General features: G+C 42.5%; 2 protein-coding genes across 2 annotated transcripts; both read right to left on the bottom strand.

The window, feature by feature from the left end:
* Positions 1-2,425: 2,425 nt before the first annotated feature.
* On the bottom strand, positions 2,426-7,539 carry fbxo4 (F-box protein 4). The gene is made up of 8 exons (XM_057031878.1): positions 7,270-7,539; positions 6,671-6,936; positions 6,355-6,575; positions 5,835-5,910; positions 5,559-5,731; positions 5,261-5,457; positions 5,054-5,181; positions 2,426-4,788 (listed from the first exon to the last, which is right to left on the bottom strand). Exons 1-7 carry the CDS (start codon positions 7,432-7,434, stop codon positions 5,098-5,100), a joined length of 1,182 nt encoding a protein of 393 aa, XP_056887858.1. The 5' UTR covers positions 7,435-7,539; the 3' UTR covers positions 2,426-4,788; positions 5,054-5,097.
* Positions 7,540-7,605: 66 nt separating this feature from the next.
* rimoc1 (rab7a interacting mon1-ccz1 complex subunit 1) lies at positions 7,606-11,309 on the bottom strand. The gene is made up of 6 exons (XM_057031883.1): positions 11,214-11,309; positions 10,471-10,580; positions 9,146-9,292; positions 8,879-9,010; positions 8,655-8,769; positions 7,606-8,582 (listed from the first exon to the last, which is right to left on the bottom strand). The coding sequence occupies exons 1-6, from the start codon at positions 11,305-11,307 to the stop codon at positions 8,347-8,349; spliced, it is 834 nt and encodes a 277-aa protein (XP_056887863.1). The 5' UTR covers positions 11,308-11,309; the 3' UTR covers positions 7,606-8,346.
* Between the last annotated feature and the right edge of the window lies 1 nt (position 11,310).

The raw sequence follows: 11,310 nt of genomic DNA, 5'->3' as shown, positions 1-11,310 counted from the left end.
GGGGCGTCCCCTGAATTAGACCCTTTGTTGTACAATACTTGTTCCTATGATTGTCTGCTCTGAGTAAACACGCAGGCTGCATTGACTGTGACAGCAGAACAATGCATCACACTCAGTGCTGCTGCTGGCTTCAGAACGGAGGGTCGCAGTGGGTCTCGCAGTAGCCCCCCCCCCATCCGGAAACAGTCTGGAGACCGAGACTCTCGGATGCAGCAATCAAAGGAAATCATTTGATCCTTGCTGAATACGAAGCTGCTCACATTCAGTTTCAATGAACAACGATCTAACTCAGGTGGCAGTGGCTCCGGTCCAGGGAAGGTTGTTGGTTCAACTCCAGAGCTTTGGAGACACCATGACAACGTGTCTTTGAAGCCGCATCTTACACACGTCGCACATCCATTTCTAGGATTTCTTTAAGAGTACAGTGACCTAAACAACGAAGCCTCGGCCTTCTGCTGTTGAACACCATGTGATGACCGCATCGTTTCTATGATGACACTAACACAGACGCGAAGACATCAGAGTATCAGAGGGACGGCTGAGAGTGTTAATCAGATTCATAATTGAATGGTGTAAAGTGCAGCGTTTATCAGTGTTTGCTGCTTCCATGATCAGCGAGACCACCCGATAATGAGCAGGTTCTTAGGGTCACGTAAACAGACTCACTGTGTAAACTGGAGCTCTCAGAGTGCTCAGAGAAGAACAGAGAAGCCTTGTTTTCTGTCTGTCTGTCTGTCTGTCTGTCTGTCTGTCTGTCTGTCTCTGTCTGTCTGTCTGTCTGTCTGTCTGTCTGTCTGTCTGTCTGTCTGTCTGTCTGTCTGTCTGTGCCTCTATCTATCCCTCTCTACCCATCTCTCTGTCTGTCTGTCTGTCTGTGCCTCTATCTATCCCTCTCTACCCATCTCTCTGCCTGCCCAACTATCCCTCCGCCTGTCTGTCCTCCTGTCTGTCCATCTCCGCCCATTTCAGCAGCTGTAGCTCCTGGGCTCTTTAACGGAGCTCCCTCTGGAGCTGCGCTGGTCACATTCACGTAATTGTATTTTTTTCCTTTCAACAGATCTCCTTGTGGCCGCCTGTCTGTTTCTATTTTCCACATAATGAAAGAGTGCCCTCCGTGTCATCCCCATCCAGCCAGCTGTAATACATTTAGTGCCCAAAGTGTGGCCTCTCACAACTACTGTATGTCAGCGCTCTCCCACCTATTGCATTAGGGTACGAGAGAGGAGATGGCTGCAGGGGAAACAAGCAACGAGCCCAGATACGGGCCTGTTTACTCAGCCAGCAGCTGAAGATGGGTCACTTTGCTCCTCGTCGTGATGGCCACAAGTTATTCACACACATAATCCAGCATTGCAAGCTCCCAACGTGCTATATGTGTCCACAGAAGGCACGAGGGGTGGACGCGGAACACGGAGATGAGTAAATTGGAGAGACCGGGCAGAAGGAGCAAGATCCACAGTGTCAGCGTGAGAGCCCCACCATGTGCAAAACAACACAATTAGGAGCCACGCTTAGGCTAATCAGTGAATGCATCATGCAAATGATGCTGTTTTTTTCTTTTTTCTTTTTTTTTAAATGCTTGCTTTAATCTGGGCTGTTGTTGTGGCATACAAATCAGGAACTTAGCTCTAATGAAAAGAGGATGAAGTGGAGGAAAAGGTGAAAGAAAAGTGAGCGAGGGGGAAGAAAACAGCGATGTCATGCGTCTCTTCGCTCAAACTGGATGGTTTTTAAGCAATGCTTAATAATGGAGTGGTTAATTTGTATTTCCTTTGATTCTGTCTATAGCACAATGGTTGCTCGGTGTTCTCTTACCAACATTCTCATCCAGACATTCTAAACCGGATGAACGGAAAAACAGATATCAATTCTAACAATACGGAGACACTCAAGTGAGGAATTTAACTTCAAGTATGGGATGTTTTAAGGTAATCTGTTGAGGACTGGTCTGGGAAGCGGAGGGTTCTCGGTTGGAGCCCCAGAGCATTCTAAACATGGAAGGTGTTCTGATAGTAGGGGAAGGTGCCAGAAGGCCCTGCGATGAACTGGTGACTCATCCAGGGACCCTCCACGTTCCCTAAAGGGATAAAGAGGTTAAGAAGATGAGTATGAGGTTTAAGAAAAAAAAAAGATCTGATCAGAGCTTCAAATCAGCCATCACACTGTCCACAAACACACCCAGGTCTGACCTTCCAAGCAAGCTCACCCCAGGAGCATAAAAGAAGCCTCCAAAACCCCTAAAATGTCACCACGGGGCCCCCAGCAGAGGCTCTTGCTTCAGTTGAAGAAGGATGTGCAAGTTCAACTTTCATGGGAGAGAAAATTGAGGCTTCTGGAGTCCAGATCTGAGTCCCGCTGAAGTGCTGTTAATCCAAAAGGCCCCACAAACTCTCACCATAAAGGCACAAATGAATCAGAATCAGAATCAGAATCAGAGTACTTTATTGATCCCTTTAGGGGGTGTCCATTAGGGAAATTAGCATCTCCAAAAAAATGTACAGCACTGTAGAAAATTACCCACCACCATTACCCACCATAAAAACCTATTAAAGATAATAAAAATAGAGTAAAATAAGAAATAAAATAGAATAAATTAAAAATAGAATACAAATATAAAATATAAAACTATAAAAATGTAAATAAATGAACTGAATGAATGAATGAACTGAATGAATGGATGTCCCAGTATTATGTTATTGCAGTGTTGTTCCAGTTCTCCTGTTGGCCTCCTCCCCCCCAGTGAGGAGTTGAACAGCCTGATGGCTCGGGGGATGAATGAGTTCCCCAGTCTGTTTGTCCTGAACTTGGGGAGGCGCGGCCTCTGGCTGATCAGGCTTCTCTGGCTGTGGATGACAGTGTGCAGAGGGTGGCGGACATTGTCCATGATGCTCCGCAGCTTGTCAATAGTTCTCCTCTCTGCCACTGTCACCAGAGGTTTCAGCTTCATCCCAACCACCGAGCTGGCCCACCTGATCAGCTTCTCCAGCCTGGAGAGAAATGTAACAATGAGTTAGCATACACATTATAAAACAAAGTCAATTTCTGTTGTTTACCTGCAATTAAATCCCTTTTCTTTCTAAAACCAGGGTTAAGATGAAGCATTCCTAATAAAAAACCAAATTTGTGGTGCCCTATTTTTTCCCACATGAACACCAGCAGTATTCTCAAACGTAGAGCAAATTTGGTGGACTATAGCCAACATTTGACCCAATGTTGACTGAATTACAGCTGCCTGGCACGAAGTCAGCTTCTGGCAACACGAGAGGAGACTGTGGGTCTTTGAGAAGTTAAAAAGAAAACCTTTGGAGAACTTTTAAAATATTTAAAATAACAAAATGAAATGAATTCCTTTTTCCTTATAAAGGACAGTAAATGGAGATGCTGTTTGACCTTTTGACCTCAAATCACAACTGACACATTTTTTAAACAGAATATATGTTTAGACTAAATAAGATCTTTATGTTAACACTCAGTACACCACAGTCCTCTGCATCCACATCCTCCCCTCAACGCGTTACACAAGCCAAGGACTTATTGCGTCAATAAGCCGTCTGGGGACACAAACACCGTGATGTGTTTTTTTTCTCCTTTCCATGGCTGCAGATGAGAGACAGCTGGAGCTCTGGTCCTTATTCAACCTCCCAAACGGTCTCCCATCCAAATAAACAGACCATGAAAATACCCCAAACAATCAGAGTCCGTTCCAGCTGTGGGCCGAACGTGCGCGTGCTGCGAACGCACACTGGCTTTATTATCATCAAGAGTTCAGCAGCTCGTTACTTCACTCGTCCAGAGCGTGAGCAACATATTCCTGACAGCCTCCTGGCTCCAGACAACATTCCTCACTTCCTTTACGGACACCGTACAGATGTGGTTGACTGAAACCAGCATTGACATGATGGTTTGTGTCCCTAAACATTGTTTTAAAGCCAAAAACAGACATATCAGCCTTTCCTCTACGTCAGAACAGAGAAATCACAGGATCTGCTTTAGGCAGCTACATTAGCTTTTTAAATTTAAACCTTATTGACATGGATTGCTGCGATGAGAGAACCTTTAAAATTAAAAAAAATAAGAACCCCTTTTATTCTCAGTATCATCATGCAAACATTAACATCACATTTCTTGTATAATTTGGTATTATTTAGGAGCAAAATGTGGGTGCTTTATTTGATAATGGAACATCAATTACCGGTATTAAAAAAGAGAATTACTTAATGTTACAAACATTTTATACAGTTACTGAAGGAAGGTTTCATAATTTTAGAATGACCAATGACCAATATCTAAAAAGGTGAACAATGAAGGTAATACATCAATAATGAAAATATGGTTTCCTTAAATGATAGTTTTGTGTCATTTCAAGCAGCTCAGATTAGGCTCCAACTTCTTCCACATGACAATTTTTTTTAAAAAAATGAATAAATTAAAAAAGAGAAACAGGAGTGAAATAAGAGGATAAAATCTGTCTAAACCAAATTCTATGCACTTTTATTCTGAAGTCTAAATGAAGCATCCCACACAGTGACGACCTGATTTATCATCTAATGTTTTTCAGAAAATACTTATGTAATTGAATTTTAAAAAGGCGAAAACATTTTATTTTAATGGCACAAAAAGACCTTTTCTGCTGGTAGACTGTTGAGGAAGTATGCATAAACAGTCACAGCCTGTTTCATACAAAATAAAGTATCTCTATTGCACTTTAAACCAAAAAATGTAGGGTTTAATTAAAGACTTCCGTGGTCACTTTTATCTCGCCCAGGCAGTGCTGCAGCGGGTTCATTCATGAACATCACATTACTCCTGCATTGACCTGCACTATTTCTTACCATTTATGTATATGCTGTATATATGTCTTATTTTATTTTATTTATCTTATTCTAGTGTTGTGTTCTTTATGTTGAATGTCGCAGCGTCACACCAAGACAAATTCCTAGCTTGTGTAATACTGTGTATTACATGAACAATGGCAATAAACCTGATTCAATTCAATTCAGTTCAATTCAATTCAATTCAATTCAATTCAATTCAATTCAATTCAATTCAATTCTGACAGAGAGCAAGAGTTCTATGGTGTCTGGCAAATGTTTGTCCCTAGAGTTTAACCCCAGAACACTTTAGCAACCAGGAAATGCCATCAAGAAGTCCAGCCAGTGATTCTGCCACAACGTCCTGCACCTGAGAAGGAGGCAGAGACACAGGGGTCAAAGGTCATGGATGGATTCACTGAGATACATGACAGTGACAAGACAACTACCATCCAGGGGTTAGCCATTTTGGGTAGTTTGAGCCTCTTCGCCATGTCCACACATGGAGTTCGATGGCTCGCCTGGTTTCTGGCTGTTTCTGGGTCTTCTCTAGCAATACAGGAGAGCACCAGCAGCGGCCTGGTTGACGTCACCCTGCCAGAGCTCAGGACGGCTCGGATGTGAGCAGCCTCTGACGTGTTATCGCCTACCGTAAGAAGGATTACTTAAAATATATATAGTTTGGGTTTTTTTGGATGATGTGACTAACAAGTATTTAAAAGTAATATGAACATAAGTTCATCTGACCTCTCCCAGGCTCTGCATTGGCGACGTAGATAAAACCATCCACCACTTGGCATACCTGCTGCACCTGTGGGGCGGGACTGTAGACTGGGCAGCCTGTCTCATCCAATCCTTCAGAAATAAAAAGTTTGCTGCCGATGCTCTGCTGCTGCATACGAGCTTGTTCTCTCTCTGCCCTGTGCAGAAGCACACACACACACACACGGGTCAAAGCTGTGGGGGTTGTTAAAAAACGAACAAAAAAAACCCCAATCAGGTGATGAAGTTCACACTGCTTACCTAAAGGTTGAGTACAGAGTCAGGATATTAAATTTGTGTTGTTTGTTAAATATGTAACTGATCCCAGAGCCAACACCTATAACACAAAAGTGCAGTCATTTCGGTTGCGCAGATGCAGAAAAAATAAAGATTGTGGCATAAAACTGCCACCTAGTGGCGAAAAACACACTGCATTGATTTCTACCTAAATTATAACGGAGTATTAAAGTTACTTATACAATAGTATGGTTTCCATGACAGTCCCTTGTCAATTACAGGTTTTAGAAAAAGTATCACTTCAAACACACTCTTGGTTCTATGTTAATCTGGTTTAAAGCGTAATACACAAACTATATTAGGATTGTTGCATCACAAATAGTTCCTATGCCAATATTCAAGATAGATAATGTGATTTTGGGACTCAGTTATTGCAGTTTAATTTATTGCAATCTGTCTTTTTTTCTTATGAAGCTTACACATCAGGCTATTTGTGTTTTTAATGCATGGGAAAGGAAGATCGATGCTTCACACACATCCTCACCATTTATCTGCCTGTGCGAAATGCCAGATATCGGGAGCACGTCAGGGTAATGCAAAAGCCTCGTGACAAGAGAGACGTCCAGCTCTTCCATTCCAGGGCCAAACATCGCATAGCGTGGCTCAGGTGAGGGCACCAGGGACTGCAGAAATGAGGTGACAACCTCATAGGCAGGGCGTGAAGGAAGCCATTGCTGTCTGCAGGACGGGCACCCCTTCAGGTATCTGTTGTTTTAAAAAAAAACATACAAAATACAGTTTGAGGGTAGTTTTTTATTTTTTTAAACTGTTGAGTCACCATTACTGAAAATAATACCCACTCTGACATGTAGTCGAATTTCAGTTCCAGCCCTTTGTCACTTCCCTCTTCTCTATCTTCCAGACTCTCATCTTCATGGATCACTGGTGCATCCATTTGGGGCATGGTCAGGTGATCAATGGAGGTCCAGTAGGGCATGTCCCTGAAGAGGAAGTACCTCCAGAGTAAAGGGTCCCTAACCATGGCCCTCCAGTACCTACTGGTGGCTCCCAGGCGGCAGATATCAGCAGGAGACAGAAAGGTCATGATCAGGAACTGCACATCCACCTTTATAAATGGAAGATAGAAGTCACTCAGAGCATCGGGGGGCCATAATACAAAAAAATCAGGGTTGTAGTTTGTGATTTGTGATATCAAAGACACCTATACCCAGATGTGAAGACGCGAACACACTAGCAAAAGTGTCATTTAATAGCAGAGAGAAGATAAAAGTAGAAATGTAACCTTTGGCAGGATTAGCCCAATAATCCAATAAAAATTGGGAATTATTAAGAGAGTACGATGTAAAGTACGATATATTGTGAAGACACTGCGATTATCGTGTCAACTTCTACGAAATTAAAGAACTTAAAAAAGAAATGTAATAATACGTAATCGTACCGGTAAATTGTCAAGATATCCGGGTTGACAGGGCTCCGCGGCGTCATTTACAGGTGGAATCCCATCTTTTATAACTTTGTCCGTGTATGGAAAATATCTGTCTCTGAATCGCCGGAGGCTGTTGATCACGGCAGACTTATATGCCTGTCCGCTCTTGGCTGCCATAACTTCACAAGTGAAGAAACCCAATTTACAAAAGCATATTTACATCATCATGGACACCAATACACAGCTGACGTTTCCTCATTCACACTTCCTGTTTGCGGGCGCTCGCGGAGCCTTGTGGGTAATATAGTCCTGGAGTGTGGCGCTGTTCAGCAATGAGACACGGATAAGCGCGTTTTCATAAATGGTTTATTGTCAACAAGGACATAAAAAGCATTTTTTTTAGCAACACAACCTATTAACAGTTATACTATCGAGATTATTTAAGTGAAAGAAAATGGAACTTGCAATTGACAAATAGCTTCTTGCAAAAAATTGCCATAAACAAAAAAGAACACTTAAAATGGCCATAGAGCTTTAAAAAAACAAAGAAAAAAAACAACTTTGTAGTAGTTGGCATTAAAAGCATAACAAGATGGCAACAAAACAATAAATAAAATGTTACTGTGCAATGTCTCATTTTGAGTTGGATTATCTTCAATATTTAAAAAAGAAGTCAAATTTTATTAATAACATCAGTAAATTTATTCACGGTATTATAACACATTCTTGGAGCAAAGGAGGTGCCCCAGTCAACATTCTGGAACCAAAATGAAATCTGCTGCTGGAGCAAGGGAAAGTTGGGGGAGGGGGGGAGGGGGGGGTCTTCAATAGCTTCTTCTAAAGCATCTGCCTGTTTGATTCCACCCGTCTTATACTTCCAAACCTCTCATCGGCTTCCTTCACCTGGGCTGTTTGGCAAGAGCTGAGGTTGCCTGTAGACACTGATCTCCACATAAACCTTCTCCTCCCTCCTCTCACCCCATTACATTACGCCCCACCAAATGTGTTCCTTTTTTATCTAGCCAGGAGCTAACACACCTCTGAAATAATGACTTTAGATCTGTGGTGGCGGGCAACTTTCCTCACAGTTCACTGTAAAATACTAAGGATTTCCTTGGCATTCTCTGTGTTCCAGCCCTGGCCGTGTAGAGGACCCTCACAGGCGAGCACGTATTTATTGAGGATTTGTGTTCCAATGTCCCGAAACTGGAGGCGATCTTCTGTGCGGTCCATGGAGTCGGCACTGCAGTCCTCGTACTTGACTGCCCAGAAGCACATTTCCCCGATATACATCATTGTCAGCAGGTGTGTGTCTGAGAAGATGCCTGGAAGAAAACACGAGCAGCTAGCTAGTATCTTACCAAGATTTGAAATTGCCAACTAAAGTTATTATTCACCTTCAGACAGGAACCCAGCTGTGGTGGTGTCATGAAGCACCACGCCGTCATTCAGTTTCACGGAGTTTCGCACCTGAAGCATCCGCATCAGGTAACGCACCCCCTCCTGAATACACTGTTGAAATATGAGTGCGCATTAGACCCGGCGTGGGTGTGTGGCAACATCTCCTAAGCTGCAGAGTCAGTAAAGCTCACATTTCTATCTAGATCCTCAATGTGCTCACCTTTAGGAAAGTGTCCTTGTTTTTCTTTATCCACTGTTTTCTCTGATGAAGGGTGTGACAGTACATGTACAGCAGAGCCCCACGTCTCCAATAGAGGCATTCCAGCAGCTCCAGGCCCAACACAGACTGCACCTATCATTGCAAATAAGGCTCTCGTTAATACAAAGGGATGAACAAGTAAAAGTGTTTGATTTTTTTAGTGGCAAATAAGAGGAAACTCAGGTTTACCAACTCTCTGACGGACAAAAATGATCCAAATATACACACCTCTTGTGCTGGGGCTAACTTTCCAGCTAGAATTTCTGGTTCAGTCAGGTCTTGTAGAAGCTGTTGGATTTTAAATGGGGAACAGTCCTCTGGAAACTCTTGGTCCACCAGTTTATTCTCTTCATAGAATGTGATGTCTAAGATCACCTAATCAACAGAAGACAAACAACCTCACTGGTACAAAATTAAATCTATTTCCTTTTTCCTCCCCCAAATAATTCCACTAAAGCAAAGACGCAACCAGAATCAAGTGTTTCTCTTGCAACTGAGCAGGAACTGATTGTTATTTTTATGTTATCTAAAAAATAGATGGCAATACAGGGCTCGAGAATGGCACTAATATTTTCACTTCAATATTAGATTGTAAAATGTTATCTGTTTATTTGTAAATTGACATTAAAACTTGTCAGGAAGTGGTCAGATCCTTTTCAGGAAAGAGTCTAGCCTGTTACTACAGCAAGAAAAAATAAAAAGAGTTCTTTGAACTACTTCGAATGAGTTATTTCCTGAGCAACAGTTTAAATTACCTGGGTAACACTATTGTTAACAGCTTAGTTCTATTATAGGGTAGGTCTGTCAAAGCACGGCAACAATATCATGCCCACATATTTGGTAAAGTAGCAATCCTTGGTACTATCCATCCATCTTCTCCCACCTCTCCAGACTTCAGGGAGGATTTGTCCCAGTGTGACATGCCTTAAAACACCTCCTGATCAAAGGGGTTCAGGAGGCATCTGATACAGATGCTAGAGCCACCTCAGCTGGCTCTCCTCTGAGCTGAAGGTCACCGCCTGAAGGAGGCAGCAAGACATCATAGTCTGTGAAAAGCAGTGATGGAATCCAGTGGTTCCCAAACTGCAACCCCCCCCCCCCCGCCCTGGCTATGCCTACAAATACTGTCCATGACAACAAAGAACAGAAGGGGTGACAAAGGGCAGCCCTGTCGAGGTCCAACATGCACCAGGATCAGGTCGGACTTACTGCTGGCGATGCAGATCACACTCCTGTTCCTGTTCCTACGGACCTTTCAGCCCTTCTGACCCCTCACTCCCAAAGCATCTCCCTCAAGATGCCACGAGGGACATGGCCGAATGCCTACTCGTGATCACTGTCAACATTTCTTTAGTGGGTTACTGATCACTTCTTTATTTGAACACAACGCAACAAAACCTCCAAACACAACTAAAACTGCACTTGTAAACCTGGATCCACCAGACAATTTAAAGATGTCATTGACTTCACAATTGTGCTTAAATGTGAATCATACATTAACGTACCGATTAAAGTGTTGTATACATTGCTTGAAATTTAATATAACAACATACCTGTGTGTAATCCTGAAGCACCTTTGAAAGGTTGTGACCTTCTCCTCCTTGCCTATAATAGCTTTTCAACTTCTCCAGTATGGAAGATGCATTCTGTAAATAGTCATCATCTATGATGGAGGGAAAGACACCAGTTATAAAGGAATACTTAAATGAACTATAGTGAACAGATCAACTATTGTACCGATTAAAAGACCCACGACACTTCAGGAAAAACACTAGAAAAAAACAGTTTAACTGCCCGTCAACGAACCAGAGGGACAAAATGACAACGGGACATCAAATTGTTAAAATTTCTGTGGTTTTGCAAAACGCTGAAAAGTGATGTCTTACATTTAGTGAACAACAAAAAATAATCTGCCTGACTCCAATAGCTAGCTTACTTATGTCCTATATTTATAGCGTAAGCTATTTAAAAGATATTGTGCTAGCTTAATGTTAGCGAACATTGGCTAACAGTAAAAGAATAAAAATAATCAAATATTGAAAGCAACAATCGCCGGGAAGATAAGACGTTGCTAAAGTAATCAAGGAAAAACAGCGCAAATGAACTTGGATTACAAAGTGCGTGCTGTCGAAATGCAACATTTCATCAGACGGCAGCTGTTGTTATGGTAGCAACAAGCTGACTTAGCAGGCTAGCTAGTTAGCTGCTGGTAGACCTGGAAAATAACAGGAGTGCATGCAAAATGCCCGAAATGACCACGACGCTTATCGGAAACTGGCCAAAAATCAATCAATACCTTGCTTTTCGGCCCTGTGGCTAGAACATTTGATGTCTAACTCAAATATCCTTCTCTCCAACTCGAAACCTTGTCGCCTGCACTCGTCGGCCATGAC

Source organism: Takifugu flavidus, chromosome 5 (genome assembly GCF_003711565.1).
Source record: "Takifugu flavidus isolate HTHZ2018 chromosome 5, ASM371156v2, whole genome shotgun sequence".
Classification (NCBI taxonomy): Eukaryota; Metazoa; Chordata; class Actinopteri; order Tetraodontiformes; family Tetraodontidae; genus Takifugu; species Takifugu flavidus.
This window is presented reverse-complemented; position numbering and strand designations above follow the sequence as displayed.